General features: G+C 44.4%; 1 protein-coding gene across 1 annotated transcript in view; it reads right to left on the bottom strand.

Annotated features, from left to right (window-relative positions):
- The window catches only part of LOC127582715 (solute carrier family 12 member 2-like), a 23,048-nt gene extending 2,082 nt beyond the window's left edge, over positions 1-20,966 (bottom strand). The window contains exons 1-5 of the mRNA XM_052038276.1: positions 20,649-20,966; positions 11,895-12,026; positions 5,471-5,546; positions 4,117-4,212; positions 1,685-1,824 (exon numbers count right to left, since the gene is read on the bottom strand). Coding sequence (XP_051894236.1) covers positions 1,685-1,824; positions 4,117-4,212; positions 5,471-5,546; positions 11,895-12,026; positions 20,649-20,966 — 762 coding nt within the window. The remainder of the gene's footprint in view (positions 1-1,684; positions 1,825-4,116; positions 4,213-5,470; positions 5,547-11,894; positions 12,027-20,648) is intronic.
- Between the last annotated feature and the right edge of the window lie 3,803 nt (positions 20,967-24,769).

Below are 24,769 nucleotides of genomic sequence, written 5' to 3'. Positions count from 1 at the left end.
AGGTACAATAATAACTTTTAAAAGATAGTCAGACAGGTACATGGATTGGAAAGGTTTAGGAGGTTACAGGCCAAACACTGCCAACTGGGACTAGCTTGGATGGGGCATCTTGGTCAGCATGGACCAGTTGGGCCGAAGGGCCTGTTTCTGTGCTGTATGAATCTGGGTCGCACCTGCATCTCTGCTATTTCCCACACCTCTGCACTCAGCCCCACCCCTCCTAGACCCAACAGGTCCCCCTTGTCCTCACATTTCATCCCACCAGCCTACGTATCCAACACATCATTCTCCGCCACCTCCAACGGGACCATGCCACTAAGCACATCTTCCCCTCCCCTTTCTGCCTTTCGCAGGGACCGATCTCTCCACAACTCCCTAGTTCACTCCTCCCTCCCCACCCATCCCGCTTCCATCCAGGAGAATTCCACTGCTCCCGCCATAGGTGTAACACCTGCCCCTACACCACCTCCATCCAGGGACCCAAATAGTCCTTTCAGGTGAGACAGATTTACTTGCGCCTCCCCTAATATCATCTACTGCATTCGGTGCTCCAAGTGTGGTCTCTACATTGGCGAGACCAAATGCAGAATAGGTTACTATTTTGTAGAACACCTGCCCTCCGTCCGTAACTACGATCTGCATCTCCCCATTGCCAGTCACCAACTCCCCCTCCATTACTGATATATTAGTTCTTGGCCTCCTCCACTGTCAAGAGAAGTCCAAACACAAACTGGAGGAACAGCACCTCATTTTAGGACCTTACAGCCTAATGGCATGAACATCAAATTCTCCCACTTTAAGTAAACCAAACCCCCCCCCCCCCCCCCCAACCATGCCACTTCTTTTCTTCCCTTTCCTAGCGTCTCTTTTTTTCTCCTCACCCACTTTTTTTCCCCTTCCTCTCCTCCCCTCCCTCCCCCATGGGGTGCCTGCCTCCATACTTTTGACCCATCCCCTGGCGGATCTGCTCTCCCCTCCTCCCCTACATCTATCAATCTCTCTTACCTGCATCCATCTATCACCACCTTGTGCCCACCCCGCCTCCTCTCTTTTGACCTCCTATCACTGCTCTGTTTTCCCCCCTCTATATACTGGGCTTCCCCTTTTCCTATCTTCAGTCCTGAAGAAGGGTTCTGACCCGAAACGCTTACAGTTTGTTTTTCCTCACGGATGCTGCCTGTCCTGCTGAGTTCCTCCAGCATCTTGTTTTTTCATGACTCTAAATTGGCAAACAGGAAAGTCCAATGGAAATTCACCACCAACCACTTTGCACATGTGCTCAACAGAGACCAGTACTGGGAGCTTTGACAAGCCTCAGTAATATAAACCCACTGCCACCACATTGGTTCAGTAAAAATCAATTGAGGCCTAGGGTTCCACAAATAACCAAGTGCAATTCTACCCAAGTGAGGCTTGACTGTATATTAGCAGGTCATTCAGCCATGGGAGATCTCTTTCCAACACTTGATGTGCCTTGAGCTACACTCACACACAGCCTGGATAGCGGCTAGGGGCAGGAAGCCTTTGGCTTTTGCCTTCATTCCCATCCACAAGTGACCAGGCAGACTCTTGTACCCTTCCACCACTTCCAAAGGCTTCATTGACACGATGAATAACAGTGACTGAAGAGATCAGTAGGGGTTCATTACTTTCAGAGAAAGGGAGATGGCGAGCTGGAACTCACCGACAGCAGACCTCCAAGAGCTTCAGCAAACCCCACCACGTACATAGCCACTGCCACCGCATTGGCAAATGCGAAGATGAGACCAATGGAACCACCAAACTCTGGTCCTAAACTGCGGGAGATCAAGTAGTAAGCACCGCCTGCAGGACAAGGGAGAGAGGATGAAATACACTGAAAGCACATGGAACTAACCTGGCAGCAAGTTCAGATATCAAATATCATATAATTTGGGACTCACAATAAAGGAGATAGACCCCAATTACACACGAGTTTGAGGTTGTAAGTAGCAGACAGATAAGGGGGAGCCAGTGAAATTCCCTTGGGGTCAGTCCAAGGCCATTTCTTTTCTTACCATATTACTGACTTTGACATGGATATACAAGGGACAATTTCCATATTTACTGATGACACAAAACTTGGAGGCATAGCAAAGTGCGAGGAGAGTGGCAATACATTTCAAGGAGGTACACATAGGCTGGTGGAACTGGTGGATAGGAGGCAGGTGACATTTCACACTAAAAATGTGAAGTGTTATGCGGTCCCCCTTTTCATGAAGAGCAGCAGGGAAAAGACTGGTAATTAAGGACCTGTGAGCCTAACGTCAGTTGGAAAAATTTATGACAGACAGTATTAATGATTACCCGGAAAGGCAGGGACTAATCAGATAATCAGGTGATTTGACAAGACCAGATCCTGTCTGACCCATCTGACTGAAATTTTTGAAGAGGTAGCAAAGTGTATTGATTAGCTCAGACCAGTAGATGTGGTTTACATGGACTTTAGTAAGGTCTTTGACAAGGCTCCACATGGGAAACTGGTCCAAAAGATTCAGGCCTATGGTATCCAGAGCAAGTTGGTAAATTGGATCCAAAATTGGCTTAGCAATAAGAGACAGAGGGTGACAGCAGAGACTTGTTTCTGTGATTGAATGCCCATGACTAGTAGTGTTCCACAAGGATCGGTGCTGGGAACCTTGCTGTTTGTAATATGTGTGAATAATATATGTGATTTAGATCTGGATACAGGAGGTAAGTTCATAAATGATTGGTGGAGTTGTTGAGAGAGTGGAGGGTAGACTTAGGTTATTGGGTGATATCCATGTGTTGGTGAAATGAACAGAGAAATGGCAGATCAAGTTTAATCCTGATAAATGTGAACTGATGTATTTTGGGAATACTAATGAGAATAGGACATAAATAATGAATGGTAGGGTCCTAGGTAGTACTGAGGAACAGAGGTACCTTGGTGGACAGGTCCGAAGATCCTTGAAGATAGCAGCACAGGTAAATAATGTGGTTAAGAAGACATATGGGACACTGGTCTTCATTAGTAGGGGCACTGAATACAAGAGTGGGGAAGTTGTGCTCCAATTTCATAAAACGTTGGTCAGACCTCAGTTGCAGTACTGCATGCAGTTCTGGTCACCACGCTATAGGAAAGATGTGATAGTGCTGGAGAGGGTGCAGAAGAGATTTACCAGGATGTTGCCTGGGATGGAGCATTTCAGTTATGAGATGCTGGGTCTGTTTACCCTGGAGCAGAGGAGGTTACGAGGGGACTTGATTGAGGTATATAAAACTATGAGTGGTACAGATAGGGTAGTCTGTAGGAAACTATTCCCCATATCAGACGTAGATTAAATCAAACTAGATTTCAGATAAGGGGCAAGAGATGTGGAGGGAATCTGAGGGAGATATTCTTCACCCACAGAGTTGTACCTGAAATATACTGCATGAGAGAGTGGTGGAGGCAGAATCACTGACAGCATTTAAGCAGAGTCTAGACAAGCATTTGAATCTCCTAGGCATAGAAGGCTATGGGCCAAGTGCTGGAATATGGGATTAATACAGATGAGTGCCCACTGGTCAGTGTGGTCATGGTGGGCTGAATGGCCCATTTCCATGCTGTGTGACTCTATGCACATTATGGTAGGAAAGAATGAGAAGAGGCATTTTAAACTAGAGGGCACAATGCTAAATGGGGTACAAAAGTAGAGAGACCTACAGGGATATGTGCAGAGTTCATTGAAACTAGCACAAGAGATTAAGAAAATGGTTAACAAAGATGAGCTTTACAAATTGAATCATTGTGCACAGAGCATAAGTCACGACAAATCTTTATTAATCACTGGTTTGGCCGCTAGTGGAGCATTATGTCTAGATCCGAAAGTCACATTTAGGGATGGAATAAAGGGGAAGTTTACTAAAATGACTCCAGGGATATTGAACTGTAGTCATGTGGATAGACTGGACAGGCTGGGGCTGTTCTCAGTGGAACAGAAGAGGTTGTCAGGAGTTCAGATAAAGATGTGTAAAATCATGAAGGGTATAGACAGAGTAGAAAAAAGTGTTACATAACACAGCTCTAACCTGGTGACAGAGGATTCACTTGGGTACAAATGCATTACTCTCATTGAATTACATTATGCTTACCTCCTCGCACAAATCCATTGGTTGCCATAGCAGATGTAGATAACCCAGTAACAAGGGTCACAACAGTGGCCATTAGGATAATTAGTGTGGTTAGGCCTGGGGAAATGCATAGAAACACATATTAAAACAGGGACGGACCACTCCCATGCCCCACATGATAGTGTAATCCTGTTGCTATGGGGTCACTGCACATGTCTGGTGAATTTCAGGACAACCTCATTTCCCTGAATACATGGGAACAGGTTATTGTCGATCAGGAGTTATCAGAAAGCTCCTTTACTTCCCTCTTTGTATTTTTCCCCATATTCCCTTTCTTCTCCTGTAGGTTCTAAGGTCCGTGCTGCACCATTGCTGAGCCCTTCAATAGACCATTCTGTGTGTACCTTGGCAAGCTATTCAGTTGTGGAAATACCACAAACAAAACCTCACCCAAGATTGTGAGAATCCGGGTTGGGTTTTCCATCCAGCTTCGACACAAGCTTCATACACACAGCTACACAAAAAATATTACATCTAATTCTCAATCAAATCTCCACCTCATTAACATACACACTGTTCTTAATCTCCATTAATCTATTTTCTGCATGGTCAGATCAATAAAAATATTCCCCTTGTTAATCTCTTAATTTATTATTTCTGAGCAGGTTGGTAAGAAATTGCATCCTGCTGTTTAACAACTGACACTGACTCATGATCAATGTGCATTATTTACCGATCAAAATTTGTCTGCCACACAGGCAAGCACAACAAGTACACACAGACACACCTTCAAACACAGGGGCAAACACATCCATGTGTGATAGTTCAACATGTAAGAAAGGGAATCCAAAACTGGGAAGGTTCCATTCAGTGTGGAGTCAGATCATCTGCTCATGTGATAGATGGGTTCTGCAATTGTCTCTGACAGGAAGGGGGAAGAAAAAAGAAATCACCCAGAATTCCCAATCTTGACTGCTGTTCTTCCAGGGATGGAGAGAAGGTTCACTCGTGATAACCATCAGCGTCAAAGTCACACATAGCACTGCAAACCTGTGTAATGCACAGAGCCTCTATTCCAGGCTGAGTGGCAGTTCTCCTTACTTGTTCCCTTGGGTTTCTGTGTGGATTCTCTCTTCCCACCCACCCTACCCCCAAAGGCATGTGTATGGGTTCTCTGTCTATGCATTCAACGTCATGTCTACTCCCTTCCACAACTGATCAGTCACAATACCTTCTAATATTAACAACCTGTAGATTACTTAAAGTCCCAGTATCGCTTGCTATCACTAATATCCCACCACATGATGCAACCCACATTCAGGTGGCCCACACACACAACTCAATCCAATACCCCAGCAGTCCCAGGGTGCATCACCTATGCCGGCTTGACCTACTATCCAGGTAATTCGCATGAACAGCATCACACCCCAGATATTGAGGAGGCATCGGACCTGTGGAAAACAAAGAACAGATTGTACTGTTTTCAACTATATCAGTTATTAATGTACATTTCTGAATGATTGTTGAGAGAATGTTTTTTTTTGTGTATTGAGAAACCTAAAATAATTAGAAAGCAATTGCCTCTTTACACCTAATCAAACATTCTGGCGAAGGTTTCAAGGGGATCTGCTAATGGTACTTAAACCATGCATTTAATAAATGGAGTGGTCTGAGAGAAATTATTCCCATTGGTGGGAGGGTCAAGAATTGGGGGGTGGATTCAATGCCCCATTTGGCAAAATAATCAAAAGTAACATTAGGAGAGACCTTTCACACAGCCAGTGGTGTGGGCCTAGAAGTCACTGCCAGTTGTAGTGAAGGCAGATTCAATTGTTATGTTCAGAAGGGAGCTGAATAAGTATCTTACAGAGGGATGGTATGAACTCAATGGCCCAAATGACCTCGCAGCATGCTCTCACCACTCTGTGGTATTGGGAATGTTGGTTGCTGTCCTGAAGAAATCAAGATAGAAGTGGATGTATGCAGAATGAAGATAGGACAATGAATTACTTTTCAAAACAATTTTCTTTGAGAATCAAGGAGAATAAACGTAGAATGGTCAATGTAGAACAACGAGATTGCTTTGAATTAACAAAAATCACATTGCACATGATGTATGGAAAGAGATTACATGGAATAATAGCAAGACATTAAAACGTGGATACAGGCCCCTGAACTAGTGCCTGGTCAAGCACAAAATCAGGGCTGAACCCAGCTAGGCCCAACACAAACTTCAGCCAAGCACTGAAAATATCTTCTATTCCCATCAATGTAAGCGTAGCAATCAGACACTTGCTTTGATCTTTCGAGGATGGAACACCAAACATTGTTCAAGAACAGAAAACACATACTTAGAAAATCACTGCGACCTGGATAAAGTAATAAGCCAGGTCAGCCTGAGCCAAGCTCTTATCAGAAATATACACCCAACCCAATCTAAACCCAACACATATAATCTATCCCATCTGGCTCTAGATACGATAAGCCATTTGACCACCTGCAGTTGTACAAGTCATTGGTGAGACCACACTTGGAGTACTGTGTACAGTTTTGGCCACCCTGTTATAGGAAAGGTTTTGGTCACCCTGTTATAGGAAAGGCGTGGTTAAATTGGAAAGAATGCAGAAAAGATTTATGAGGATGTTGCCAGGACTAGAGAGCCTGAGTAATAAGGAGAGGTTGGCCAGGCTAGGTCTTTGTTCCTTGGAATGTAGGAGAATGAGGGGTGATCTTACAGAAATGTTTAAAATTATGAGAGGGATAGATAAGGTGGATGGTAACAGTCTTTTCTCCAGGGTAGAGGAGTCTGAAACTAGGGGGCATAGATTTAGGGTGAGATGAGAAAGATTTAAAAGGGACCCGAGGGGCAACTTCTTCCCCACGTAGAGGGTGGTGAGCATATGAAACAAGCTGCCAGAGGAAGTGGTTGAGTCAGGTACAATAGTACCATTTAAGAAGCACTTGGATAGGTACATGGAGGGCAGTGCTTGGAGGGATATGGACCGAACGTGGAAATTGGGACTAGCTGGGTGGGCACCGTGGTCAACATGGACTTATTGGGCCGAAGAGCCTGTATCCCTGCTATATTACTCATGAGTCTATGACACTGTACTTCCATATCCATTTACTTGAACCCACTGTGCTCCTTCCACCTTTACTTGAACCTATTCAAGCTATTTGTAAAAGTGAACATTATCTCTGCTTCAGTCATTAAATACAAATGTTCAATATGGAGCCTCTGCAAGGAAAGTAGAATATTTTCTCCTGCTCGCCATTCTAATCTTATTTATCAGTGAGAGCACTTGGGCCATTCATACCATCCCTTTGTCAAAGGTTCATAGGTTGTGGAAGGAAGTTAAATGGCTTGGTTAGGGATTATATGGATCAGGGGAGGAACTTAACCATGAGGGTTGGAATGGGAACCAGAAAGTGGGGAGATTCAGAGGAAGGTAGAAGTCAGGACCAGTATAAACAGGCAGGAACAAAGTAATAGGCACGATGGGACGGACAGGTTAGATAAGATCAGATATCTTTATTAGTCATATGTACATCGAAACACAGTGAAATACATCTTTTGCATAGTGATTTGGGGGGGGGGGGGGGGCAGCCCGCAAGTGTTGTCACGCTTCCGGCGCCAACATAGCACGCCCATAACTTCCTAACCTGTACGTCTTTGGAATGTGGGAGGAAACCAGAGCACCCGGAGGAAACCCACACAGACACGGAGAACGTACAAACTCCTTACAGACAGTGGCCAGATTTGAACGCGGGTCGCTGGCGCTGTAAAGCATTATGTTAACCATTATGCTACCATGCCTGCAGTGTGTGTATTTTAATGCTAGGAGTATTATGGGTTAGGGTGATGAACTTAGAACATAGATCAGCACATGGGACTATGATGTTGTGGCCATTACAGAGACTTGGTTGAGAGAGGGACAGGAATGGGTGCTTAATGTTCCAGAGTTTCAATGTTTTAGAAAAGATAGGACGTTATGGAACAGATATGCAGGCAGATTAGGGAAAGGTATAAAACCAATAGGGTTGTTGTCATGGGGGACTTCAAACTTCCCTAATATAAACTGGAACCTCCTTAGTGTAAGAGGTTCAGATGGGGCAGAATGTGTTAGGTGTATCCAGGAGGGTTTCTTAAATCAATATGTAGATAGTCCAACGAGAGGAGGGGCCGTACTGGACCTGGTGTTGGGTCATGAGCCTTGTCAGGTGACTGACATTTCAGTGGGATAACAGTTAGGGAACGGTAATCATAACTCCTTAAGTTTTAAGATTGCTAGGATAAGGATAAGTATGGACCTTGCGGGAGAGTATTAAATTGGAGCAGGACAAATTATGAAAACATTAGACAGGAACTAGGGAGAGTTAATTGGGAACAACTGCTTTTGGGCAAGACCACATCTGACATGCGGAGGGTGTTTAAAGACCAACTGCACAGAGTACAGGACCGATATGTTCCAGTAAGAAGGATAAGGATGTCAGGGTAAGGGAACCTTGGATGTCAAGAGAGGTGGTGAATTTAGTCAAGAAGAAAAAGGAAATGCCTGTAAAGCTTAGGAAGCTAGGATCAAACGAGCCCTTCAGGATTATAGAAACCAGAAAATAACTCAGGAAGGGAATTAGGAAAGCCAGGAGGGGCCATGAAAAGTCTCTGGCAAGCAGGATTAAAGAGAATCCCAAGGCATTCTATATATATGTCAAGAGCAAGAGGATAAGTAGGGAGAGGGTAGGACTACTCAAGGATAAAGGAGGGAACATGTGCTTGGAAGCAGAGGATGTGGGTGAGGTCCTAAATGAGTACCTTGCATCAGTATTTACCAAGGAGAAGGATGTGGAGGATAGGGAGATCAGTGTGGAGCGTGCTAATATGCTAGGGCACTTCGAGATAAAGAAGGAGATAGTGTTGGGTCTCTTAAAGAACATTGAGGTGGATAAGTCCCCAGCATCTGATGGGATATACCCTAGTGATGAGACTGCTGGAGCTTTGACCAAGATCCTTGTGTCCTCTCACCATAGGCGAGGTCCTGGAGGACTGGCGAGTAGCTAATGTTGTCCCATTATTCAAGAAAGGAAACAGGGATAATCCTGGAAACTATAGACTGGTGAGTCTCACATCAGTGGTAGGGAAGTTACTAGAGAAGATTCTTCAGGATAGGATTTATGAGCATTTGGAAAACCATGGCCTAATTAGGGACAGTCAGCATGGCTTTGTGTGGGGCAAGTCGTGTCTTACTAGCTTGATTGAGTTTTTTTTGAGGCGGCGACGAGGGTGATTGATGAAGATAGAGATGTGGATGTTGTCTACATGGATTTTAGTGAGGCATTTGACAAGATCCCACATGGGAGGCTCATCCGGAAGACTAAGATGCATGGGATCCATGATGAATTGGCCATTTGATTCAGAATTGGCTTGTCCATAGAAAACAGAGGGTAGTGGTCGATGGGACTTATTCTAGCTGGAGGTCTGTGACTAGTGGTGTTCCGCAGGGACTGGGACCTCTGCTGTTTGTGATGTATATAAATGACTTGGATGAAAATGTGGATGGGTGGGTTAGTAGCTTGCAAATTATATGAAGGATAGTGTTGTGGATAGCATAGAAGACTGGCAAAGGATACAGTGGGATATAGATCAGTTGCAGATACGGGCAGAGAAATAGCAGATAGTTTAACCCGGCCAAATGTGCACCTTTGGGCATCAAATGTAAAGAGACAGTACACTGTTAATGCCAAGACCCTTAACAGTGTTGCTGAGCAGAGGGATCTTGGGGTCCAAATTCATAGCTTCCCGAAGGTGGCTACACAGGTTGATAGGGTGGTAAAGGAGGCATATGGCATGCCTGCCTTTTATTAGTTGTGGCATTGAGTTCAAGAGTCAGGAAGTTCTGTTGCAGCTTTAGAAAATTCTGGTTAGGCCACACCTGATATTGCATTCAGTTCTGGTCACTCCATTATAGGAAGGATATGGAGGCTTTGGAGAGGGTGCAGAAGAGGTTTACCAGGATGCTGCCTGGATTAGAGGGCATGTGCTATAAGGAGAGGTTAGAGAAACTTGGGTTGTTTTCTCTGGAGTGGCAGAGGTTTATAAGATTATGAGAGGCATAGTTAGAGTAGACAGCCAGTATCTTTTTCCCAGGGTTGAAATGTCTAATACCAGAGGACATGCACTTAAGGTGAGAGGGGGCAAGTTCAATGGAGATGTGCAGGGCAAGTTTTATTTTAAACACAGAGTGGTGGGTTCCTAGAATGCACTGCCTGGGCTGGTGGAGGAGGCAAATATGATAGGAACATTCAAGAGGCTCTTTAGACAGGCAGGAAATGCAAGGATCTGGATATTTAGATGGAAGGGATTAGTTTAGTTGGGCACTTGATTACTAATTTAGTTAGATCGGCACAATATTGTGGGCTGAAGGGCCTATTCTGTGATGCACTGTTCTGTGTTCTGATGTGCATGGCCTGGGAGGAGATTAAATTGGGGATTAAAGGGTATATGGTCTGTGGGAAGAAGTGAATGAATGGGCTGGAATTTGTATGGGTTGTGGGAAGTTAATTGGACATTACCTGGATGGTGCAAGGAGAGTTAGAGTGCACATGGACTGTGGGAGAAGGTTGATTGGTGGGCAAAGCTGAGAAGGGGTGGCAATTATGTAATGAATGGTCTTTCTCTTAATCCAGCTAAATTTTCAGTTCAGAGCGAGTTCTAGCAAGTGAGCAAGGAGACTGACATGACACTACATTCAGTGCCTGCTACACAATCTATGTTGCTAATGGTTCTTCAGAGAGTGTCCGTTATGGTCTAGGTATCCTGCTTCTACTCCAGTTCTGCGGGTTCTGAAGGGCTGAGGAGTCCTACGTGGTGAGTCAGGTGGTGCTTTACAGGGTAGGCAAGACATACACAAAGGAGAAAATCCTCCATAGGCTGAGGTCATAATTAGCACAATAAAAAGGCCATTGTTGTTGGAGGTGAGGGATCTCAGCCCCAAGCTGTTACTGGGTCACGTAAAAAGAGCAAGTCATTTGTCATGGGTGACTTTAATCTTCGCATAGTTTGAGTTAATCAGAGTGGGAATGGTAAACAATGCATTCAAATAGTTTCCTAGAGTTGTACATTATGGAGCCAACCAAGAACAGACCCAGAGCAAAAGATGCCCGAGGAAGCAGAGATCACAGCATGGCAGAATTTAGCATTCAACACGAGAATAGAAAACTTGGATCTGAAACAACATGTTAAATGTAAATAAGAGGATTAAATAGGAAGGAGAAAAGCTTTGGCAAATAGATCAGAGGGCAAGACAGTAGACAAGCAGTGGCTGACACTTAAGGAGATAATTCATCACACCCAGCAAAAACATCCTCCAATAAGGAAGAAAGATTCTATAGGGAGTGGAGGCGGGGGGGGGGGGGTAGAAATGGTTGGAACCAATCATGCCTCACCAAGGAGGTTAAGGAGGGTACTATGTTGAAAGAGAAAACATACAAAGGTGGCAAAAGTTAGTGGTGGGCCCAAAGAATGGGGACCTTCAGAATCCAGCAAAACAAAAATCAAGGAGGAGAAAGTAAACTATGAGGGCAAACTAGCAAGGAAAACAGACAGCAACATCTTTCAGTATATGGGGAACACCACCACCCACAGGTTTCCCTCCAAATTACACACCATCATGACTTGGAAATATATCACTGTTCCTTCAGTCACCAAATCTATTCTCTTTTCCCTACACCCCCCACCCACCCTAATCCCTTTTAAAGTGTTCAGATCCAACTATCAAGAGACTCTCTATCTTGCTGCCTACCAGCACTCCCTTTATCCAGTCAAACTTCACTGCCCCACTGCTGTCTACTGCTGGATTAACCAGCAGCTCTGCAGGTGGACTTTCTTCTTCTCCTCCTCCTCCTCTGTTGGCAGCTCCTTCATCAAACAGCTCCTGTGAAGCACAAGAAGAGCATCATTCTGTGCATGCACATGTTTATTTAAAAATTAGTGCATTCCAAAGAACCCTGAAACTGAATTTGGTTTCAGGAGTTAGGTTGAATGTCCTAATTCAGACATTTTAAGGTTTCTTCGGTTTGCCAACCACCCCTCCTGCAAACCAAAGGGAAGTGTAGGGACAGGTGTGCGTAGGAATTTAACCTTGACCACTGGAAGGGATATATTAAGCACGTTGTACACATGCATACATACATGTTCAATGCTTACTGAGTAGGCCAGTACCCCTACTGCTCCTCACTCCAACTACACATTCTCCTGCATGTCCAAGTGCCTAGCTCACAGTATCATTCCTGGAATAGCCAATTCCTCATCTGCCCGAACATAGTCCCCTGATTTCCAAAATGCTTCATGTTTGCTGTTAGATTCTTGAGACAATTCAGCCAGGCAGTAGTAACAAAAGTTGTCACTCAAGGATGATGACAGATGGCTAGTTCACTTGTTGCTGAACAACCAGAAGATAGGAGATAGTCAGCCACACCAAGGCCATGCTCTTCTCATTTGAATAAAGCAAGCAACTCCCACCAGAAACCCAGCTGAACTGTGCCCACAATCAAATCAGTATCCAATCCTATTCTCATATCCATTCCCTTTTCACTGCTATAACATCTGACAACCAAGCTGCCACTGTCGGTGATGGATTGCTTCCTGAAACAGCACAAGGGAAAAATGACAATGCTGGAACATGTTATGAAGATTCTGTGTGGTTCCATTTCATTTGGATCGCATAAAGGCCTTTTTTCCTGCTCTCTGCAGCACAGTCACTGTGAAGTCATCAGAATCGTCCAAAGTGCTTTAAAAATTCTGAACTTGAAAATTTTGAAGACCCCTTTCCAGCCTCCCCATTCACCGACACCAAAGCCTTTGTTACAGTGAGTGGTGCTGGGGTTTGACAACACTTATGTTCCTATGTACTTTTCTTTTTTTAAAACAATTTAGACCAAAGCAGCTGGTGCTATCAGTGCATCTAATTACCTGCAGGCATGCAGTTTATGCTCCACTAATCATGGCTGCTTTGTGCTAATTAGTAAGGAACAAGGGAAGCATCCATCTGAATTAAGCCAGCCCTGGAGACTCTACAAACGGGGGGGGTGAGGTGGGAATGGGACAAATTGCAGCTCACAACATGGACAAACCTCAGGGGAGAGAGTGATCACATCAACAACTTCCATTTAAAAAGGATTCCAGTTCTCTTGTGGAGTTCAGTGTTGCGAATGGGCCGGAAACAGGAAGGAATTCATGAAAGTAACCAGATTATTCTTTCCGCATTGTGCAATGCACCAGGGTTTTGCTGAACAATTTCATAGGATAGAAATGAGTTTGAGTTACATAAGAGGCAGAATTACCAAATGAGTCCAACCCTGCACAGAATCAACTTTCTTCACCAACTTCATCACTGAAAAGTGACAAGACCAAGACACAGTCTGGACTTTGGCAGTGATCAGATTACAACTGGAGCTGGAGCAGGACCAGCCAAGCAGTATTAGTCAGGAGACCCACTATGTAGTATCTTCCTAATCCTTTTTGTGGTAATACAGTGTCAGCTATTATCACGCTCCATTGAGATCATGAAAGAAATGATGGGAAAATCTAAAGGTTTACAACTCTCAGAAGATCCAAAGAGATTCAAGACGGCCCCCACCATCTCTGCCTTCTCAGTTCCTTTTCAGCCCCCATTACATTCACAGACTTGCATTAACAATAAGGGTCCCAACACCCATACCTTCACACTGATCTTTTATTTCTTACTTATGTCAGCTCTCTGATTCCTGTTCCACTGGTCCTTTTGCACTACACATTCCAAATTCTGATCCATTGGAGAGGAGTGTGGTGCTCTGCACATAGATATCGGTGCATCTTGAATCCTGTCCAAGCATCTGTGGCTAAAACTTTCTATACTTACCCCTCCCCCACATCCCCTCCCCTCCCCATACCACCCCCCCCCCACCATAATTATTTCCATCACCTCTCCCCAATTCCACCAGACCCTCCTGACCACTTTTTTTAAATCCCCACCTCATTAAACTAATCTTCAAATCATTGATCCATATCATCCAAGCCATCCGTTGTCTCAATTATCTCCTGCTGGTTTATTGTTTTACCATCAACATTGAGGTTTTAGAACCTGACTCATTGTTTTATCATCTACATTCCTTGGAGCTATAGAACCTGGGCCACAAAGGAGTACATTAAAAAAAGTGGGGGGGAAATAGATTCTGGGAGTAATCCAACAACAAATATAAAACAGATAATAAAAGCTTCAACAAGTATATATAAAAAACATGTACCCAAATCAAGCAATGGTCTCTTGGACAATGAGACTGGGGAATTAATAATGAGAAATGGCAGAGGGTCTGAATAAGTACTTTGTATTTGCCATCGTAGTAGAAAACACAAAGAGCGTCCTAACAGTAGTAGAAAAATCAGTGGCAAGAGGAGAAAATGAGGAATCTAAAACATTCAGAGGAAAAGTAAAAGTAATGGGAGTAAAGGCCACCATTATAAGATCTTAAAAGAAGTGGCCATAGGGATAATGGATGCGTTGCTTATGATCATCCAAAATTCCCTCAGGGAAGTAGCAGGATATTGAGAAAATCATAATGGAAACTTGAAAGCTGTGGAGGGCAAGTCATTGAATATGTTCAAAGCCAAAATAGACAAATTCATTTGGGAGGGAGAGGGGGTCAAGGATTATGAGAACCATGCAGAAAGTGGAATTGAGGCCAATGATCTTACTGAATAGTGGAGCAGGCTTAAAGGCCAAATTACCTGCTCCTACTCTTATGTTCTTTATAGCCCATAACCAATGGATCAGATCAAAGCTCTGCAATCCTTTATATCCAGCTGTGAATAATGGAAGAGGAACAAGCCCATCCCTCATGGTTAGTGTTGCCCAGAATTTTCAGTGCAATAGACAAAGACGAAACATTTATAACCATTTTCAGCCACATATGACGTCAGTAATCAATCTCCTTCTGCTGAGTTACCCACCATCATAGGGGCCTGGATTCAACCACTTTGATTCACTCTGCACTATATCAAAACAAGAACTGAATGCAGCAAAAGCAACAGGACCAAGCTATAGCCCAGCTGTGGTGCTTCAAGCACGTTCTCCAGAACTAGCCAAGGCTCTGGCAAACAGTTCCCGTACAGGTACAACACCAGGATCTAACTGACAAAGAGGAAAATTGTCCATGTATGTCCTGGCCACAAACAGCAGGAACTCATCCAATCTGGTTTACCACCCACCTCAGTCTAGTCTTAATTATCAGCTAAGTGATAGAAGGCATCACTTCTCCGTGGATTGTCACCTTGTTGTGGTGGAGAAGCTTGTGTGGTCCTGAGATCCCGAGAGTGATGCCGTCTGGAGCTATGCTCCTGGTAGGGTCACCCATAGCGGTAAGATAGATGGTGAGGTCCCTGACAAAGAACAATCCAACCAAGACCTCAACGGTGGAACAGGCGGACGAAGTTACTTCGAACTCAACGGCTGTGGAGGCGGATGAAGGCTGCAACAAATCCATCAGCTCCAATCATCGTGGTTTCCATGCCATTGGAATCAGTGGGTTGATTTGTGAAGTATCATGTGCTTTTTGTAGCGCAACATCAAGTACACGTTAAACAACGGCGATAAAAGGCATCATCATCATCAGTGGCATCAAACAGCACTGGTACAGCACTCTGAGTTTCATTAAGGCCACTCAACTCGAGACTTCATCTCACATATTAAGATATATTAAAAAATGTGGACAAAAGAGCAACATTCCAGAGGTAAGGAGAAATTGACTGCTTTTGATATCAAGGCAGAATTTGATGGAGTGGGATATCAAGGAGGCCAGGCAAAACTGAATTCAACAGGAATTAAGGGGAAAAACTCTCCACAATCTCACACAAAAAAAATCATGGCCATTGGAGGTCAATCATCTCAATCCCAGGATATCACTGCAGAAGTTCCTCAGGACAGTGTCCGAGGTCCGAACACTTTCAGCTATTTCATTAATAATCATCTATGATATCAGAAGTGGGTATTCACTGACAGTTGCACAATGCAACTCCATTCACAGTTCCACAGATAATGAAGCAGCCTGTGCCTGCATGCAGCTAAACCTAGTTTATATTAAACGTGGGAAGCATGGGGTTCAGTGGCATAAACATTCTTACAACATATGCCAAGCAACAATAACCTCCAGTGACAGAATCTAACCACACACCTTGGCATTCAAGGGGGACTCAGCATTATCATTATCAAATTTTCTGCCATCAACATCCAGCAGATTAGCACCGACACAAATACTGCATCTTTCCCTGACCATCATCTACATGACACACATCAGGAACATGATAAAATACCCAACATTTCTCTGGATATGTGCAATTTTAACAACAAAACGTGTTTGACATCACTCAGGGCAACACAGCTCACTTAATTGGTACCCCATCCATCAGGCTAAACATTCATTCTCTCCACTACTAGCACACTGTGTACCATCCCCAACATACACTGCAGTTAGTACCATGGGATTATCCGGTAGCATCCTCAAAACCCATGAAAGCCACCAAGGACAGAAGTAACAGGCTCATAGGAACACCACCATCTGCAAGATGCCCTCTCCATCTCCCTTCAAGAAGGTAGTGGAAAAACAAGGTAGTGCCAAAGAAGGTAGTGATGACCTGTTCTGGGCCCAGCACATAGATGCAATCACAAGAAAGGCATGCCAGCATCTTTACTTTCTTGGAAGGTTAACGAGGTTCAGCATGTCACCAAAAAATCTAACAAACTTCTACAGATGTACCATTGAAAGCATCCTGACTGGTCGCATCATGGTCTGGTATGGCAATTCAAATGCGCAGGAACTTAAGAAGCTGCAGAGAGTAGTGGACTCTGCCCAATACATCACGGGTATATCCCTCCTCACCATTGGGAGTATCTACATGAGGCACCACCTGAAGAAGACAATATCTATCATCAAAGATCCCCACCATCCGAGCCATGTCATCTTCTTGCAGCTACCATCAAGCAGGAGGCACAGAAGCCCGAAGTCCCACACCACCAGATTCGTGAACAGCTACTTCCCTTCAACCATTCGTTTCTTGAACCAACCAGCTCAACTCTAATCACTACCTCAGTATAGCACTACATTGGACTTTTTTTTTGTTCTAATTGTGTTCTTTCTTGTAAAAATTGTGTACAATTTATGTATAATTTATGTTTTCTTGTGAATGTTGTGTATCTGATGCTAAAGTATGTGCCTGTGATACTGCTGCAAGTACATTTTTCATTGTACCTCCGCAGACATGTACTTGTGCACATGACAACAAACTCGACTTTGACTCTCCTGAACCAAGGCTGTCCTTCTGGTGAGAGTATTCCCACAATGCTATTGGGAAAGGAGTTCCACAATTTAGACACAGATTGGTGGAGGAACAGGGACAACTTGAAGGTCAGTGGGCAACTTGAAGGGAAGCCAAAGGTGGTCATGTTCCCATGCCCAGATCCCTCATCTTCCCTGGTGTTTGAGGTTATGAGCTTGGGAGATGCTGTCGGAGTAGCCCGGATGAGTAACTGCAGTGTGTTTTGTAGATGATTCACATTGTAGCCGCTGTGTGCTGGTGTTGGAGAGAATGGATGTTTAGTGAGGTGTTCTTTTACTATCTTTGGGTGCAAGTTCTGAAACTTCCTACTCAACAGCACTGTGGGAGTACCTTCACCAGAAGGAGTGCAGCAGTTTAAGAAAGCAGCTCACTCCCGCCTCAGCCCCCCCCCCCCCCCCACCCCACCCCACCCCCTTCTCAAGGCACAGGCAACAAATGCTGGCTTTGCCAGTGACTACAAATAAAAATAGTTTGTGCATGACTTATCCTGTAGGCTGTAGGAAAATTAGTACTAAGTCAGCCTTTTCCTTCTATAGTGTTGCAGCCTGACAGAGTCCAAAGGGATCATCATAATTTAGCAGCAACACTTTTCCAATCCCACAGCCTTTTGAGGAAGACCACATAACATTGTGGTATTTACCTTGCTGTAACCTAGCAACAGGTAGACATCCCATTACAATAGATAAGCTCTGAGTATTTAAAAAAATAAAACACAAAGAACTCTAAACTGTACCGAAAGAAATATGTAGTGTTCAGATTGGTAGGCCAGTGTTTTTAGAACATAAAAAAGAACATCATGCCTGCTCTGCCATTCAATATTGTGGCTGATCTTCTACCTCAGTGCCACTTTTCTCCACTAATCTCATATCCCTTCATATCCAAAAATCTATCAATCTGTCTTGAATATAGGCACAAATGAGTCTTCACAGCCCCAGAACTCCACACATTCACTGCCCATAGGGTGAAAAAACCCTTCTCATTCTGTCCTGAATAGCCAATGCTATTTTGAGATTGTGCTTGCTGGTTCCAGATATCCCGGCCAGGTGAACATCATCCCTGCTTCTAAACTGCCAAGTCAGAGTAATACAGCATGGAAACAAGCCCTTCAGTCCAACTCATCCATGCCACCCACCAAGCTAGTCCCATTTCCCTGCGTTTGGCTGAAATATATTCAGGAAGGTGTTCATCTAATTCCCCTTCTGATTGATTCTATTTCCATCATTTGTACAGGCAAATGATTTGTAACCACTGAGCAAAAATGGTTTTCCTCATTTCTCCTCCCTTCCACGTCTTTTTCCCAAAACTTAATATCTGTGACCTGGTGCTCGAGTTACAAACCAATTCTTACAATGAGAAAGGGCAGCTGAAGGGGACCCAAATGAGTTAAAAAATTATGAAGGGTTTTGATGAAGAGCATGTGTCCTTCCGTGGGGAAGAGGCCATTGATAAAAGATAATCACCAAGAAATCTGCAGACATACAGCTTGGAAACATACCCTGTTTCAATGAGATTACCTCATTCTTCTAGACTCCTGGAGAGGACAGACCCAGTCTGCTTAACTTCTCACAGGACCAGCTCCCCATTCTCATACACTTTCTCCTCTTCTAAATGTCTTGACTTTCACAGGGATAGGGCATGATGCAGACAAGGTGCCTCCCTGATCTCACCGACCCTTGCCAGATGAGTAGAGGCAGCAAGCTGCATCTTGTTTCAGGCTGGGGTTGATGAGAGAAAGGGGTTGGAAGAAGATAGCAGGACCCCACACCCCAGCTTCTCCTATCCACAACAAAGCACCTCTCACAAGGAATCGTTGGAAAGGAACCAGAAGTGAAAATATTCTTTTATAGCCTATTTCCAGCCCAGTGGAAATGAAGCCAATTAAAGTGTACTGATGCCTGTTCTGGCCAAGATCACCTTAGCAATTCATCTCAGTGGTGAAACCAGGGATCAGGTTCCTGTGTGGTTCAATGGCAATCCTCTTTCCATCTAGTGACGGGGAATAGTTTTAATAGGAGCTCGAGGGGCAACTTTTTTTTAGAAACACAAAGGGTGGTATCCATGTGAAATGAGCTGCCAGAGGAAGTGGTCAAGGCAGGTACAATAACAACTTTTAAAAGGCAGTCTGACAGGTACATGGATTGGAAAGGTTTAGAAGGTTATGGTTAAACACTGGCAAATGGGACTAGCTTGGATGGGGCATCTTGGTCGGCATGAACCAGTTGGGCCAAAGGGCCTGTTTCTGTGCCATGTGACTCTATGACTGTTGCCTTTTTCCTTCCTTCTCCCCTCCACAGACTTGTGTTGTCCTTTATTTTTCATTTGATCTCCTCCCCCTCCTGTTCTGCACCACATTTACAGCTGGACACCTCCGGTCAGACAGACTAATAAGCTTGTTTATGCTCAGCAAACACTGAACGTGATATTTGGATAAAACTGTACATCAGCTAGTCCACAAGAGAAGCCAAGTGCTCCTCAAGTGATGACCATGAGGAGCTGGAGCAAGCCAATATAACAAGGGAAGACTGACTTTTGGAACCAAGCTAAAGGGGACTGGCTTAAAGTGAAGGGTTTTGGTCAAAGGCCTTGGTCAAAGGCCTAGTCCCAAAGTCCAGCCCAAGGGAGCTGGCTGTGCACAGGTTTCCTGCTACATTTCCAACATTACAGAAGCGTTTACACTTCAAAAAGTACTCCTCGTCTGTAAAGCAGTGTGGAATGTCCAGAGATTGTGAAATGTGATACAAGAATGTTTCTGTTGTTAAAATGCCTGGACAAACCACTGCAGTGAATCCCAGTGCTGCAGCACAGTGCAGCTCCCTGTGGATAACACATCTACTACAGCTGTTGCCTCACAGTGCCAGAGACCCAGGTTCAATCCCGAGTTTGGGTGCTATCTGTGTGGAGTTTGTATGTTCTCCCTGTGACTGTATGGGTTTCCTCTGGGTGCTCCAATTTCCTCCCGCATCCCAAGTACTCACAGATTGGTAGATTACTTGGCCACCGTAAATTAACTCTAGTATGTAGGTGAGTGATAGAACCTGGGGGAGTTGATGAGAATGTGGGAGAATAAAATATGGGATTAACGTAGGATTAGGGCAGAGTGGGTGGTCAATGATCAGTGTAGACTTAATGGGCCGAAGTGCCTGTTTCCGTGCTGTATCTCTCCATGACTCTAAGGTACACTGCTTACCTTCTCTAATTCATCATGCAGTTGGGCCAGGCTGGGTCTAAGCAGCTTCTTCCCGATGCCAGTAATCGTGTTGCAGTAGAAGTCAATCCTTGGCATCACATCGATAGTGTTGTGGCCAAAGGTTCTGTTGCAGCAGGTGCTGGAGTGAGTATTGAGGTGCCCCGAACTCTCATCACTCTGCAGGCTGTCTCCGTTTTGCCAGACGCCATCCTGATTCTCGTCACAGGAACCCAGGAAATTCACATGGAATCTGTCCTTGGATCCCACATTCGGGAAGGTGTTGGGATAATCCTGGGAGATGGCAGTTTCTTTGACCATGTCTACTTGGAACCTGCTCAGCATTATCTCACTGATCTTTGCTCCCACCTGCACATCAGCAAGTCTCTCACGCAGCATCACAACTCAAAGCCCACAGTGAATAGATCAGTTTCCAGCTCACAGAGAAAGAATCCCTAGCCTGGACTGGTTTCAACTGCCTGCCCTCCCTGCTGCCTCCTCCTTAGATCTGAACCCTCACACACTAACTGATGTCAAACTGCACCAGCAGGATTTCAGAGCTCCCTGCTGATTGACATTTCAAACAAACCATTCACACAATTCCCCTCTCCATCTCTTCTATTCTTAAACACCAGATGGGTTCAATTAGTTCTAAAGGGAGTGGATAAATCTCACTCCAAATTCTTGTTCGTTAGTTGGTATTAAGTGACAGAGTAAGTGGCTAATCACAGATCAAATCCTCCACACCTGATCTTATTGGATAAACAGATTACATCAAGTTTACGAGATGACCAGCCCCTCACCTCCCACAGGGCAGATCATTCCCTGTGATGTGCCAATGACAAGGTTATTTAATTTTAAATTCTAGCCCAGCATGTGCATAACTGTTTATTTAACAGCTTGAAGCAGAGAGGCTGAGGATGACCTGATAAAGGTATTCAAAATTATGAGATCTATAGATAGGATGTTGAGAAACTTTTTCCCCACACAGGAGATGGCTAAAACCAGATGGCATAAGTCACTTTAGTGAGAGGGTTAGAAGGGATCTGAGGAATTATATTTTCCACCAGAAGGGTAGTTGCAATGTATAACACACTGAGAAGGTGGTGAAAGCTGGTACTCTCCCAACATTTAATAAGTGTCTGGTTGATCACCAAGGCATAGAAGCTTACAGACCAAGGGCTAGTAAATGGGATTAGTGTAGATGGGTGCATGATGGTCGGAATGGACATGAGATGAAGAACTTGTTTCTGTGTTATATGACTGTGATTCTAACAGAAGATCTAGGTGACAAAACATGACTGTGGTACCCATTGCTTTAGGAACACAGATACACACCCACACGCATCGGTGTTGGTCCATCTGCTGCTGACACAGAATAGAGAGACAACAGCACCAGTAAATGTGCATTGGTGAATTGAATGAGTTGAAGAGAGTTTTGCCGGACCTGCTAATCACCTCACTCAGCCCCATGTGGTAAGGATGTGCTCAGCAGTAGGAGGGAACCTTCAACAGTGTTATTTAAAAGGACCATCAAACACTTGCATGTTACTTACTGAATGACTTCTACTAACTGCTGTTACAATTGTGCAACATCTGGTGTTTCCTAGAGTGTTTTAAAATTATTAAATCCACAGAAAGCATGCCAGGGGCTGAGGACTTAGTCCTAACTTCAAGGCTACAGCACAAATCAGTTCTCCCAGATAAGGATGCATCTGTAAATATTCCCCAAAGTATCACAGACTGGAAGAGTGGGCTGCAGCACCAGAGCAGGCAGGAGAGGGGAAGGAAAGAGGGAGGAGAGGAGGGCGAATGAAGGAAAAGGAGGAAGAAGAGGGATGAGGAGGTGGGGAAGATGGGAGTGGAGGAGAGGAGAGTCCTTTCAGCAGGAGGCTATATCCATCCAGGGTGTTCAGGAAGCAACTTCTCAGAGAGACACAGAGAAAAATAATCCTCAGAGAGACACAGTTAACGCATGATCCAGATGAAGGGTCTGAACCTGAAACATCATCCATTTCCCCCCATAGGTGCTGCCTGACCCGCCTAGTTCTTCCAGCACCTCGTGTGGTGTTGAAGGAGATCTGTGAATCTATCTCACTCACAAACAGATTTCCCCTTTCGGATACTGGTAAGGTTGATGTTTCCCAGGGGAGTGCAACCGGAGCCAGGAATGTGGTACCCGTGAGTGGCTCAGTGGCACTGGAGACAGGGTGGTGAAAGAGGTTTAGCACTCTGGCCTTCATCAGTCAGGGCACTGGGTATAGGAGTTGGGACATTATGTTGCAGTTGTATAAGTTATTGGTGAGGCCGCACTTGGTGTACCGTTTTGGTCACCCTGTTATAGGAAAGACATGGTTAAACCGGAAAGAGTGCAGAAAAGATTTACAAGGATGTTGACAGGATTAGAGGGCCTGAGTAACAGGGAGAGGTTAGCCAGGGTAGGTCTTTATTCCTGTCTACCTGTGATGCCACTTTCAACGAACTATGCACTTGTACTCCTAGGTCCCCCTGTGCCATTATACTCCCTAGTGCCCTACCATTCATAGTATAAGTCCTATGCTGCTTTGACTTTCCAAAATGCATCACCTCACATTTATCTGTATTGAAATCTATTTGCCATTCCTTGGCCCACTTCCCTAACTGATCAAGATCCCCCTGTAATATAAGATGATCTACTTCACTATCAACCACACCTCCTAATGTCGTGTCATCTGCAAACTTACTGATCAAGCCTTGTGTACTCACATCATTTATATAAATAACAAGGGTCCCAATACCAACCCCTGTGGCACACCATTAGTCACCAGCCTCCATTCCGAGAAACAACCTCCAACCATCACCTTCTGCTTCCCTACCTCCGAGCCAATTTTGAGTCCACCTAATTAGCTCTCCGTGGATTCCATGGGACTTAATCTTCCAGACCAACCTACCATGTGGGACCTGTTGAAGGCCTTGCTAAAGTCCAAATAGACAACATCACTGCCCTACCCTCATCTATCTTTTTGGTTTCCTCTTCAAAAAACTCTGAAAGGTTCGTCAAGCACAACTTTCCACACACAATGTCATTACTGACTCCCCCTGATCAGACTCTATCTACCTTGTTGCCTCTCTAGTGCCTGGATCAAGGATGTCTGAGCTGAACAGCTGCAGAGCATCTTAATGAGGCAGGGTAAACAACTAGACCTCAAAGGCAGTATTGGTACTAATGACACAAGTAGACAGTGGAATGAGGTCCTGCAGGAGAGCGCGGAAAGAGGTGAAAAAGCTGAACCTCAAAAGATAATAATCTCCAGATTGTTAGTGAGTACAGAAATGGGAAGATAAAGCAGATGAATGTGTGGCTGAAAGATGGTGTAGTAGGGAGTGCTGTAGCTTCCTGAGCAACTGGGGCAGTTTCTGGAGGTCGAGTGGGCTGCACCTCACAGGAATGTGACCAATATTGTGGCAAGAGAGTTTGCTACTGCTGTTGGGGAGGGTTTAAACAGGGATGGAAACTTGAAGGTGAAATCGGAAGGGAGAAAAGCCAAACTGGAAATGGGAGGTAGGGGTTCAGGTATTTAGGAAGGAAAAGAGAAGGGAAAAAGGCAATGAGACGGTAAGGATAACCAGAGTGCATCAGGGAGAAGCAGAGCATGCAACTTGAAGAGTGCACCACCAAATAAAGCCAGAGTAAGAAAAAATTATAAGATTAAATTAAAGGCAAACCAGCAAAAAGAACCAGTTCATACTCGTTTAGCTCAGCACAAGGGCTTTACTGGGATTAGTGAAAATGGAAACAAAATAACTAAATGTGTTTTACTGTGCACATATGTGAATGCACAGAGTGTGGAAAATGAGGTTGGTGAACAATGGGCACAGTCAGGAATTTGATGAGGTGGTGATAACAGAAACTTAGCCCAAATAGGACAAGACTAGGCACTAAATATTCCTGGATACAAAATGTTCAGGAAGGACAGGGAAGGAGGAAGGGTAGCAGTATTGATTAAAGTGAACCTATAATACTTGATGGAGGGGTGGAGCTCAAAGACAGAATCTATTTGGTTTGATCTAAGAAACAGTAAAGAAAACATCACACTGCTGGGTATATTCTATATGTAACCACTGAGTGGGAGAAATATAAAGCA

This window comes from Pristis pectinata, chromosome 24 (assembly GCF_009764475.1).
Source record: "Pristis pectinata isolate sPriPec2 chromosome 24, sPriPec2.1.pri, whole genome shotgun sequence".
Taxonomy (NCBI): Eukaryota; Metazoa; Chordata; class Chondrichthyes; order Rhinopristiformes; family Pristidae; genus Pristis; species Pristis pectinata.
This window is presented reverse-complemented; position numbering and strand designations above follow the sequence as displayed.